Below are 13559 nucleotides of genomic sequence, written 5' to 3' on the forward strand. Positions count from 1 at the left end.
TATTGTTAACTCTGTATATTTGGAATTTTTGAGACCTCAACAGATGAACGGAAGGGAGTGATTTCCCAAGCAACTGTTCTGGACTCACATATCGATGTGCCCAGGTGTTCAAGTGAAACCCCTTTGTGTATCGAGTTTTGCAATGTTTTGACAGCCGGTTGCCCGTGTTATTTTAGTGCATTGAAAAGACCAAGCTGACTTAACATAATAGATACGTAGTTAAGTACACTGTTAAAACGTCTTCACGTGTTGAGGTTAATTACAGCCCATAAACCGATGATTTAGGCTCTAATTAAACCCTCCAAGTCTTCGTGAAGTGACTCAACATTACAACTAGCTACACACTCAGGAGAAAGACAATTAAGAGCCAGGCTCGTGAAGATAGGTTACAGATACGCGGATTCCCACAGGTACAGCCCGGAAAGTCATAATTTACATTACAGCAGTTAATGTGTTCATTAATGAGCCCGTTGAGCAATAACATTCCCACTTGGAAGGCATATGGAATCATTAGAATACAAGATCTTGAATTGATACCCAGGGGCAATAGTAATGGATGATGGAATTCTAAGTGACATCTCATTTTATTCTGTTATGGAGGCTTGCATACTTGGTGCCCACAGTAAAACACTACCGATGAATGCACTCTATATATAAAGCCACCATAGATAATACATTCTAAGTTATACATGCATTAACACACTATCTAAGAAAATAAACAAATTCCGTGACATATGCACTATTTTTATATTTGTGCCATATACAACACGATGACTTTTAAAAAGATATTTTTTCAAAAATTTAGGTTGAAGCATTTAAAAATGTATGTAGTGATTTAAAAAAATAACTGTAGACATGACCTAGATCATGGGTCGGCAACCTACGGCTCCGGAGCCGCATGCGGCTCTTTACGGGCTGCTTCTTGACGATATGTACGTATGTACAGTATGTACTCAGATGCATTGCGGCTCTTGAAATACTGAATTTTGTACCGAATTGGAAAGAAATGGCTCTTCTTGTTATTTTGGTTGCCGACCCCTGACCTAGATGCTTCTAATACAGTATTTTTTTTTCCAAAGATTAGGTTGAAGCATTTGAAAAATGTATTTAGTAATAAAAAACACAACTGGAAACAAGACCCAATTGCTTCTAATGCAGTCACCCCCCAACCCGAGGTATACATATCACATTACGAGCTAATCTTGACTCAAAAGACTCCTATGGGCAATGGGTAAATCCGCAGGGCGCTGCAGCACGCACCAGCCATGCGCGGAACCTCCCATCGCGCCTGAAGGCTCACGGTCACGTGGTCCCCAAAACGCATATAAATCAGCAGATTATACGAGCATCACTGATCTGCTCTCAGTTCAAGCAACGAAAACAAGGTGAGTTCTCTTCTATTTTTGAGCCATTGTTCGTCAGTTATTGTTCATATTATTAGTGAGCATTTGTACGTATTTTCACAAACTGTTTTTACTCGAGAATAGGGTTTTTCCCTTTTATCTGGCAACAAAACAAGTGTTAAGTTTTGATGATTACTTGTGTTGCAGTCGAAACGTCGTGAGACGTTAATATTTTTATTATTTTATTATTTCCCTTCTACGTGACTTTAACGAAAGAACCAAGAATATACAGTGAGGGAAAAAAGTATTTGATCCCCTGCTGATTTTGTACGTTTGCCCACTGACAAAGAAATGATCAGTCTATAGTTTAATGGTAGGTTTATTTGAACAGTGAGAGACAGAATAACAACAACAAAATCCAGAAAAACGCATGTCAAAAATGTTATAAATTGATTTGCATTTTAATGAGGGAAATAAGTATTTGACCCCTCTGCAAAACATGACTTAGTACTTGGTGGCAAACCCTTGTTGGCAATCACAGAGGTCAGACGTTTGTTGTAGTTGGCCACCAGGTTTGCACACATCTCAGGAGGGATTTTGTCCCACTCCTCTTGCGGGCGCTGCAGGATTTCAGTCCTTCACGGCGTAGTGTGTTACCAACTGTTTTATTGGTGACTATGGTCCCAGCTGCCTTGAGATCATTGACAAGATCCTCCCATGTAGTTCTGGGCTGATTCCTCACCGTTCTCATGATCATTGCAACTCCACGAGGTGAGATCTTGCATGGAACCCCAGGCCGAGGGAGATTGACAGTTCTTTGTGTTTCTTCCATTTGCGAATAATCGCACCAACTGTTGTCACCTTCTCACCAAGCTGCTTGGCAATGGTCTTGTAGCCCATTCCAGCCTTGTGTAGGTCTACAATCTTGTCCCTGACATCCTTGGAGAGCTCTTTGTTCTTGGCCATGGTGGAGAGTTTGGAATCTGATTGATTGCTTCTGTGAACAGTTGTCTTTTATACAGGTAATAAGCTGAGGTTAGGAGCACTCCCTTTATGAGTGTGCTCCTAATCTCAGCTCGTTACCTGTATAAAAGACACCTGGGAGCCAGAAATCTGATTTAGAAGGGGTCAAATATTTATTTCCCTCATTAAAATGCAAATCAATTTATAACATTTTTGACATGCGTTTTTATGAATTATTTTGTTGTTATTCTGTCTCTCACTGTTCAAATAAACCTACCATTAAAATTATAGACTGATCATTTCTTTGTCAGTGGGCAAACGTACAAAATCAGCAGGGGATCAAATACTTTTTTCCCTCACTGTAGGTGTTACGTTGTTTAAACACCAAACTGAAACCTATTAGAAGGAATCATGTCTGAATAAACCACAAAACTTGTGGTCAAAATGCAAACAAAAACCATACTCTGATAATATAAGCATTGTCTTTGAAACTGATTGCTCCACACCAGAGGCAGCTTACTTTTGAGTCTCGTCTCAAACGGTGTTAGACCAGAGGACGCCAAAAGGCGTACAGCACAAAAACAACGCACCATCAGAGTAATGAAAGCTCGGGGTGAGCATCTACATCACATGTGTCAAACATAAGGCCCGCGGGCCAAATGCGGCCCGCCAGGCCATTTTGTGGCCCTCACAGAGTTGCTGGCTGGGGAGTGCCGGGTGTCACGTGACAACCCGGCACTCAAAGTGAAACCGTCGCGGGACACAGATGAACATTGATACTATGACTGATACTCCTGCTGTTATGGAGTGACTCATGCAGCCAGCTATGGCTGCAAAATTTGGTCGTACATCTTATGTATAAATTTGAATCACAGTTCCTATGATCATTGTTACATTGTGTTTTGCTTTATTTTGGTTATTTTGAAAACGGTTTGGTTAAGCCATGTGTGTTTGTTGGAGTACAGAGTTAACTACAATCTAAATTGTATTATGGTTGTTATTGTTTGACTTGCATCCCACTGGGAATTTTGCACACAGTGTTGATATACGGTGTTTTTTCTGGAAGGCTTTGCTGTTTTTTCCTGGATTTTTCTGTTGCATGTAGTCACTTTAAGATGTCCATTGTTCATGTTTTTGTTTATTGCGGTTGCACCCGAGTCAAGAGCCGCATGGCTCACAGGGTTATGACTAATGAATATAATATCTACTTGCCATTATTTTTCCTAGACTTCTAATTTCAGAGTTAATTATTACTTAAGTTACGACTAAAACCAGTAATAATCCAATGCAGAGGTCATTATTGAATATGATGAAGAGTAGATACATTTACATAGTCTTACAGATACAACCGGCCCTTTGATGCGGCCCAAGATAAAATTGAGTTCGACACCCATGATCTACATCATGGGAGCTCCTTTGCCAGTACCGAAATATAAACGGTTTCACTTTGGTGTTTTAACAACTTAACACCTGTTTTGTTGCCAGATAAAAAAGGGGAAAAAACCTATTCTCATATTTTGGTACTGGAAAAGGAGGTCCCATGATGTTTTTATTTAACAATGTTTTGTTACTTCAACAGGGACTGCGTGATAAGGTCTCAGGCTATAGACACAGGAGCCCAAGGAACGCAATTATGGAGAACAGAAGCTCCGTGCTCCTCCTCGCAACATTTGAAGCCCCGTACTCTATACAGGTGCTGATATTCAGCCTGTGCCTTGCGATGTACCTAACTATAACTGCAGCCAATCTGTTGGTGCTCGTGACGGTGGCAGTATCCACAGACTTACACAAGCCCATGCACATTTTTTTGTGCAATCTCGCAATTGGCGACATCATTATCAGCACCGGTGGCTTGCCCAAGCAGCTGCACGTTCTCCTGACAGGCGACAGAGAGATCCTGTACGTGTCATGTGTCGCACAGATGTTCACACTTCACATATCTGGCAAGAATGAGATTTTCACATTGGCTATGATGTCTGTTGATCGCTACATGGCTATCTGCTACCCATTGCACTACCACACCAAGGTTACTGCAAAGAGATCCATTTTCACGGCATTACTGTCCTGGCTCATTGCAATCGTTACAGTCAGCATTATAGTCATCCTTCAATTGTCAATGCAATTAAGAGAAAAAAACAGGCAAATCGAGGGCATAGTTTGTGATAACATGGGATTATTAAAGTTGGCTGTCGGTGACACGAGCAAAATGGATGTTGTCGGATCGTCAATGGTTGCAACGTTGGTTGTATTTCCTCTCTGTGTGGTGGCGTACACCTACGTTAGGATTTTTATTGAGTGCAAGAATTCGAGCTCTGCATTCAGGAGCAAAGCTATGCACACATTCGGCACGCATTTCATGGCACTCGCTGTGTTTTTCACGTCAGTTTTTTTAGACATCCTTTTTCCGCGCTTTGTGAAGGATGCAGACAGCGAGGGCATCAATTTGAGATGCGCCACTCAGTTAGTTTTTTTGCTCAGCCCGATTGCGAACGTACTCATTTATTGCCTACGCACCCTTGAGCTGAGGCTCGCAATTAATACGCAATTGAACAACATATTGAGAAAGGTGCATTTCTGTCCAACAATCAAAGTGAATGTATCAGATCGTGGTTGAATGATGCTTAACACAAAGCACAGTTTAGGGTATACCTCAGTTAACCCAATAGATATGTAGTTTCAATAAATCTGATTTAATTCCACTTCCCACCCTATCTTCGTGTTTTACTGCAGTTTCTGACTGGATTGCAGCAAATTTTCTTTTTTTAATCACTCTAAAACTGAAGTTCACTTTATTGATAAAAAAAAACATCAATTACCTCACATCATCAACCTACTGTCCATCGACATATTTGTCAACAGGCACAAAATCTGGGTTTCATTCTTGACTCCAACATCTCCTTTTCTACTCACATTTCCTCCATGAGCAAGACCGCTTACTTTCATCTTCGCAATATTTCTCGTATCCACAACTGTCTCTCCCATACAGCTGCAGAAACAATTATTGAATTTGTAATTTCCAGGCTAGACTGCTGAAATTGTCTGTTTATGCGGTCTTCCTTTGTCTCTGATCCTACGTGCCCAGTATGTGCATAACGCAGCTGCAAGAGTACTCACTCATACCCGGAAGCATCATCATTTTACACCCATTTCACGATCCCTGTGCGGGCAACCTATCCAGTCCAGAATCACCTTGAAGATCGCACTCGCAGACTTAAAATTTCTTCACGGGCTAGCCTTTGCCTATGGTTCCTCTCTGATTTTCAGGTTACTCCCGTCCCCGGGTTCTCTGTCTTCTCTAGGTCTGCCCTCTACCTCCCACTTCACAACACGCAAATCAACTCCATATGATTAAAATATGAACTGAAGGTAATTTTATTCATCCAGGCATACGCGAGAAAAAAAGGTAATAACTTTTTGGACTGATTGATATAAATTCGTCGTTACATTTTGGCACTCCACCGCCCCTCCTGTGAAGGTTTCCTCGCTTAGTTGAGAAATTGGGATTGTGGTCTAGGATGTTGACCTATTGGACTCATTTCTTTGTTTTGATCACTTTTTTCTTGTTTGTAGGCTTTTTCTTTTGGTGCCATTTATTAATTTGTTTATTCATTTTAGATTTTGCTTGGTCGTTAGGAGTTTCAATTGCTTGGTTTGTACATATGTGTAAGCATGTGTTGGGTTTCTTTCGTGCCGCGCGTAACCAACCGTGTACACAGGATTTGGTCCGAATATATAATGAATTAGCGGGAAGTACCCGGCGTTGTCCGGGTCAAACAAATATTTAAAATCTACTCTTAAAAATCTAACAGCAGTGCATACTGACTGTGGTGGTACCTGCTATAATTACAGCAGTGCATACAGACTGTGGTGGTACCTGCTATCACTACAGTAGTACATGCTGACTCTATAGCAGTATTTATCGACTCTATAGCATAAAGTACTCACCTGACAGAGTGGCGTGGTGAGGTCTAGTCCCGTGCAGAGCCTCCGACCTCGCCTAGATTGTCCAGCCGGCCGAGGTGGCACCTTGGCAGGCTGGGATTGGGATGCTAGGCCTGACCCCCACCCCCCAGCCATGATCTCCCCGTCTGCTTGCAGTAATCTACGGCCTATAGTGGTAGGATCTACCGATTGTATAGTAGTAACTGCATGCATCGGAGTGGGGGGGACATCACACAGTGAATAATTAACTGAGCATTTAGTGTATTTTAATAGCATTTTAAACGCGAAAGAAAATGTCCCCCTCAGTCCCACCGAAGGCGTGCGACTTGGCATGGACCATCCCCCCCACCAAAGGTGCGTGAGCTGGTACGGTCGTACACGCGTCATGAATAAAAAAAGCACGCAAAAATCGCACTAAATCGGTAACTAAACTAATTAAAGTTGACGGATGTGGAAAAGGAATAGCACTTGCTCACAGCGAGGCTTATGGCGTGGTACCTGGCTATTTTTATTTTTACATTAACTCCACCATTGGAGAGCCAAATCCTTCGCAAGCATGCAAACACAAACAAACCCACACAAACCTAAACACAGCCCACGCCACAAACCCATGGACAAATTTTCACTTTTATATATATCGAAGATGTACAGCATTGTGGGATGCTGTTGACATGACACTGTATAAAATTTGAATATTATGAGTCACGAAGTAGATGCGTTCCATGACATCACTCCATTTTTAGAAAGGTAGATATAACATGGGAGGCATAGGGATGCTCTCCAGAATTTCAAACAAGGGGGGTACAATAGGAAAAATTTCTGCACAGTAGCCTTCACTTTGTCTGCTTGGTTTAAAATGGTCTTTAAGGTGGACTACACTAACACTAACGAATGTGCCACTTCACTTTTCATCTCACTTGCCTCTACCCTCCTATGATGTGCATTTCCGTTTCCAAGAAGATGGATTTAAGCTGCAGTTCTTGCCCAGTAAGGCCACTACATGGTCGGTCACCGCATCGTGTGCTTTCAGATGCACTTCTATGGTTGTCTGGAACGCTCTTCCTTCCGAAATTAGGAAGACACTGGAGCTAAGCACTTTCAAAATCTTGATTGAAAATTAAATCCTTTATAACTGCTTTTTGTGTTTAGTTTATTTTCCTTCCCCCCACCACCGATTAGCAACGTTGGCTACGTACAGTGGTGCGAAATAATGTCAACATACATAATAGAGGTAGTACAATTATTATATCACTGAAAAAAGCACAATAACATTTTACCAGCACAAGGAGCTCGAGCAAATGGCAGGCGGGAGAGGGGAAGACTGTGGCAGCGCGCCGCTGATTGTGCCCAGTGAGGGAGACTCGCGAGGCTCTTCACTGATTGACTGCTGTTCACTTACAGCAAAACAAACCCCACTCAGTCGCGTTCACAATTATACTCTTGAATAGATTTGCATCATTTCTGAAGATGTTTTTTTGTTGTTCAAACAATATGGGGGAGAAGCAGCCCTCCATGGCTGACTTCGTTATGAAGGAGCTCCGTTTCCAGAGGATTCGTTAACCAAGGTATTACTGTGGCCAACTCTTCATGCAATGAGTACAAACTTTAATTCGGCTACTCAGTGTAAATTTCATGAAATACTATTCACCATATATTGTGAAGAATCAATGTCCTGCTCAGTGTTGTGCTGGATGGTGCTTGGGTGGCTGACCACCATGCATAAAACTCGTGTTTGTAGGCTGTTGAAAAATCCAGGGTTGTGCTGCCCTCCTATGCTCCCATTTCCAATTCCACCAACACGCACTGACCAGTGGATTGACAAATTGGCTGTACATACACCGTAAGGCATACATATGTAATAAACCACTTCGACGACAATCTTGGATTCGAGTCTTCTTTATTATTTATTTCTCGATGGCTGGATAGGTCCGCGTTCTTTCCACGTAAACACCGCTCGCTCCTCGTTCCGCAGTGTAAGTTGTTGTTGTCCCGCACACGGCGCGCTCACAGTCCCCGCTCTCGTGCACCTCTGGCAGACGGCGCGCAAGGAGACAACCTCCGGTCCGCCACATGGCCGCTGGCGTTCCGGAGGTGCGAGACGTGGTCCCGCTTCCAGACTTCACAAACTGACCACGAGCCTCTTCCTGCTTCCCCTTATAACTCCCCTCACACGCCACCAAGCCCCGCCTATAGCCACGCCCCCTCACGAATCCTCTAGATGGTTACCCATGAGCACACTTGATCTCTGCCCTTGAACTTTGGCCCAATTGATCCCATCTACCTAATTGCCAAATGGCTGCAGCGGCGGAGCCTATCCCACCGATCGGCGACCGTCGGTGTACTCTCGTATTACATCACCTCCCCACCCGGCTAGGAACGAGGCAAAGCGTATAATGCGAGAGACACCGCGAATGATGGGAGGCAAAACAGGTCCCTTTGGGGGTTTAACTGGCAACTGAGGTGGCACATCGGACGCATCAGACCCCGGCAGGGTACTCATTGGGGATGAAGGATCAGCGGCGTGAACCCGCCTGGATACGTACACATTGAGGATTGCGTATTTCTATCAATTCCACAGGCCCTTGCCATGGCCTGTGCAGCTTAAGAGAAGTACCCACTGGCACCTGGGGGAAATGGAGCCAGGCCCAGTTACCCACAGCCCACGGCATGTCGCGATGTGACCGACGAGCACATCGCTCGTTACGGGCCTGGGTTTTGGCCATGGCAATTCGTGCCGCCTCCCGTGCTTATGTGACACGGCGAACAGAGTCGTAGACGCGTTCGGGGAGGGTCTGCGCGGGCTCTTTAGTGGGCGCTCCCAGTTGTACGCCAATCGGTGACACGTTCTCCCGACCATACATGAGGAAGAACGGCGAGTATCCTGTAGAAGCATGCGGGGCCATACAGTAGGCAGAGAGCACACTAGGAATGTGAAGATCCCAATCGGCCTGCTTCTCGCTTACAGTGTGGCAGAGCATGGCAGACAAAGTACAGTTCAATCGCTCAACCATCCCATCCATTTGCGGGTGGTAAGGCGAAGTCCGTATCTTCTTAGTGCCCAAGGCATCACACACATTATGCAGCAACTTAGACGGTAAATTTCGACCTTGGTCCGTAAGCAACCTTTCCGGCGCACCTTTGTCCATCACGTAACCGTTCAAAAATGCATAGGTGATGGACGATGCCGACTGTTCAGGCAAGGCCCAAGCCACCGGCCAACGTGAAAAATATTCCACCCCCACTAACAAGAGTCAGCCGACATCGCAACGAAACCAAAGAGTCATTCAACAGCTGCTCGCGTATCCATATCGAGTGTGGCAGGTTCAACGCACTGTCAGCCGGCCCCAGGCAGGCATTGTCCGTGGAATCCGCCACCGTGGACATGACAGGCCGAGGGGGCTGAGGGAGACGTGTGCACCAATTAGTGCCTGACGCACACCCGCTAGGGGACCCCTGCGGCAACCTGGAGAGCGCATCCGCATTACGATGGCGAGAAACCTCATTGGAGAAGTCCTGCCATGTCTCAAGCCATTCGAGACAGCTGGCCAGAAGGTTGTTCAATCTTTAAGGAATACTGCAGGGCAGCATGGTCAATGCGTACAATTAATGTTTTACCGTACAGGTAAGGACGATATTAGCAAACGAAATGGATGATCGCCAATAGTTCCCTGCGTGTAACACAATAGCGAGTCTCTGCCAGAGAGAGGACACGGCTACCATACGCTACCACCCTTTCCACTCCATCTTTGCACTGGGACAAAACGGTGCCAATGCCCGTATCGCTGGCATCAGTGTCCAGGATAAAGGGCAAAGAGAAGTCAAGATAATCAAGTGTCGGCACGGTCGCCAACCGATCCCGAAGGGCTCTGAACGCCTGCTCCTCCTCCAATCCCCATTTAAACCTCAAATTTTTCGCTGTCAGGACGTGCAGAGGCCTCGCGATGGTAGCAAAATTTGGAACAAACCGACGGTAGTAGGACGCGAACATGACAAAACGATGCAAATCCCCCACAAAGGTGGGGTTTGGCCAGTCACGGACGCAAGAAGTTTTGTCTGGGTCCATGGCGACGCCATCGGAGCTGGCAATGTGACCTAAGTAACACATGGAGCGTTGCAGAAGATGACACTACTTAGCTTTAAATTTGAGATTAGCGGAACACATCCTATCGAAAACAGCCTTCAATCGCTGAAGGTGCTCCTCGAACGTACGACTGAACACAATAACATCATCTAAGTATATGAGACATGTGTCCCATTGCAACCCAGAACGTGGCGGGAGCGGCGTTCAATCCCATGGGAAGACAGTTAAATTGAAACAGTCCCTGAGGCATACGGAATGCCGTCTTCGACTTTGAAGAATCATCGAGGGGCAGCTGCCAAAATCCCAAAGAAAGATCGAGGGTGGAAAAGTATTTCGCTCCTGACAAGGCATCGAGGGAATCATCCATTTGTGGCAGAGAGTACGCATCTGCCACGGACACCTTATTTAGCTTATGGAAATCAACACAAAACTGGAGGCTACCATCCTTTTTCTTAACGAGCACAACAGGAGTGCCCCAAGGGCTATTAGATAGAGAATTGATGTCAGCAGCAAGAATCTCATCCACCGCGCAGCACACATGGTCCCTCTCCGAGAGACTCAGCCAGTGTGGGTTCATCCGTATAGGGCTCGCCTCACCGGTCTCGATGTGGTGGGACAATAGTGATCTGCGACCCAAATCAAAATCGTTCTTGCTAAAGACGTCAGCATAGTCGGACAGCAGCGCCCGTAGCGTGCTACATTGTTCAATGGCCAATGATACATTTTCCTGGCACAATTCCGTGATCCACCGATTGTCAGATTTTGCACTGTAATCAACCGCCCCAGCCAATTTTTGTGATCGGCCCTCATCGTGATCTGTAAAAGCGGTAGTGGCGTGAGCCAAAATCATACCAGCCGGGACCAAAATACCTTCTGGACCCCCGTTTAAAACCGGGAATAACGGGGCCTGACCGGCCCGGACAATCGTCTGTGCACCCACAAGAGCAAGACTCTTGCTGGCGGTGTTTGACGGGGACAACAGAACCCCTGCTGCCGCATCTACTTCGTCGAAACGTTTCCGGTATAGCAATGGAACGAGCATTTGGCAGCCCGGAGGAATCTCCATCGTGACATCCGCAAGCGCCTGCATGGCAACACATGGCGAGGGATGACTCAACGGGATGGCAAAAAAAACATCTTACGCCCTGCTGGCAACTCCAGACAGCTCTGATCGACAAGAATTTTAATCAGTATTCTACGAAGAAAGTCGGTGCCCAACAAGCAGGGCACCACCAAGGACCTGGAAGACCGTCCCCGACACAGCCACATTACCAATGGCGACATGAACTTCCACTTGTCCGATAATGCCCATACTCCCCCCATTAGCAGCAACACACGCATTGAAAGCCAGCCGTACACGTGAAGCAGGAATAGAAAAAAGGTGGAAGATGACATCGGAGATAATAGTGGCTGATGCACCGGTGTCCACTAATATCTGAACGTCCACCCCCTGTATAGAACCCGGCACCGTGGAGGATCCCTCTGCAGCCGCCACAACACAGCGTGCTAATTTCCTCTATTGCGTAATCGTATGTGGCGAACCCTCAATGGCATCGTGTGAGTCGCGAACCGGTGGATCATTACGCGCGTCAGAAGATGCATGAGGTCTCAATATATGCCGGGTGTCTGATGCGTGCCGACTTGCCTGGCCAGGGTCACGGTCTGCCTATGGAGGCGACGCTGGAGATGGAGTCCCAGGAGGCGGTGAAGGACGGGGACGACTCCGACAGTCACGCCACACTTGAAGCACGTCGTCCCAGCCCGCCGGGTGGCCCCATCGCCGTCCCCATGCATTGTTGAGGACTCACCCCGACACATCCCAGGTTTCCGTTGTGGATCCCAGTGAGGCGCGGTGGCGGCCAGGTCTCCGGACTCCACGTCATCCGGGATGTTGACAACTCAAGATGGCACCCATTCAATCGGCTCACCATCCTTGGCAGGGTCTCCCATCCAGGCGGCCATCTGCGCCCAACGGCACAAGTTGTCTTGGGCATCGAGGCACCTGGCAGCCCACCAGGATGTCAGCGGCTCATGACCGCACACAAGCAGCGAAATACCCATCTCCTTGGACAACTCCAACATCTTGCCCAGAATGAGAGGGTCAATTACATCAGGTCTTGCGTCGAGGCGCCAATAAAGCACCCCGGTAGGCAAGGGAAGACTCGTTGGTCCCCTGCCGACGATGCATTTAATTTCCTCTGAGTGTCCAACGGTGGTTCATAAACTTCCGCCATCTCGGCAAACGCACCCTTCAACGTATTTTTCTTCTCAGAGGGAATGGAGCGGAACACCGCTAGCGATACGTCGTCGAGGAGAGTAGGCAAGGCATCCAACACCTCCTCCTCTGTCCACCGCACTGAACGAAATGCCGACTCGAACCGCCAAGTAAACGCGACAAATTCCTTGATGTGAGGAAGACGATGGCTCCACCCCTCGCTGCTATCACTGGGTGACGCTGTCACCGGAGGCCGCGCGCCACGTGGCTCTGGTGAAATGGCGGGCTCCGACTGTGCACCCGCAGATGCGCCCAAGATGGCGGCTTTATGCCACGTGGCGGCCGATTTTTGTGGTCGTAATGGCGGACGGTCCCTCCGAAGCCATAACGGCGGCCAATTTTTGCACGAGAGGGCCCTCCGAGACCCCCCGAAGGGAGCCCTGCTAGTCTCCACTCGGCAGCGTTTCCTGCGGCCATCCCGGTGCTGCGGACAACGCGACCAGCATGACGAGGTTAAGCAAAACCGCGCGGAGAGAATCGATCTGCTCCGCCACACGCCGCCAGCCATCGTCCGCGCCCGGAGATGAAGACGGTTCTGCTTCGACGTCTTTGCCCCCCGAAAGGGAAGGGACTTGGATCTAGTACGTGACGTCGGCCCATCCCCTGCACAAGCAAGGGGCCTCGCCGACTGCAACCCATGCCGGAGGTAGAAGAGCAGCAGGATCAGCATCCTTCGCCGCAGGTGAAGGTCCAATCGGTACAGGGTCACCAGCAACTGGAGGTTTCAGGGTCGGTGAGTCTGTGGGAGGCAAGACAGGCCCCTTCGGAGGTTCAAGAGGCAACGGGGGTGGCGCGTCGGACGCATCAGACACCGGCAAGGCAATTTTTGGGAATAAAGGATCGACACGCGGAGAAAAGAAAGGTTTCAACCGAGACGTGTGGACGTACCACACACATTCATATAGGGCTCGCCTCCCCGGTATCAATGTGATGGGACAATAGCGAAGTCCAACCC

The 13559-nt window shown here is 47.2% G+C and overlaps 1 protein-coding gene across 1 annotated transcript; it reads left to right on the plus strand.

The window, feature by feature from the left end:
- Positions 1 to 3939: 3939 nt before the first annotated feature.
- LOC144948764 (olfactory receptor 1500-like) lies at positions 3940 to 4920 on the plus strand. The gene has a single exon (XM_078878411.1). It carries the CDS (start codon positions 3940 to 3942, stop codon positions 4918 to 4920), a length of 981 nt encoding a protein of 326 aa, XP_078734537.1.
- The last annotated feature ends 8639 nt before the right edge of the window (positions 4921 to 13559 follow it).

Source organism: Lampetra fluviatilis, chromosome 51 (genome assembly GCF_964198595.1).
Source record: "Lampetra fluviatilis chromosome 51, kcLamFluv1.1, whole genome shotgun sequence".
NCBI classification, from domain to species: domain Eukaryota; kingdom Metazoa; phylum Chordata; class Hyperoartia; order Petromyzontiformes; family Petromyzontidae; genus Lampetra; species Lampetra fluviatilis.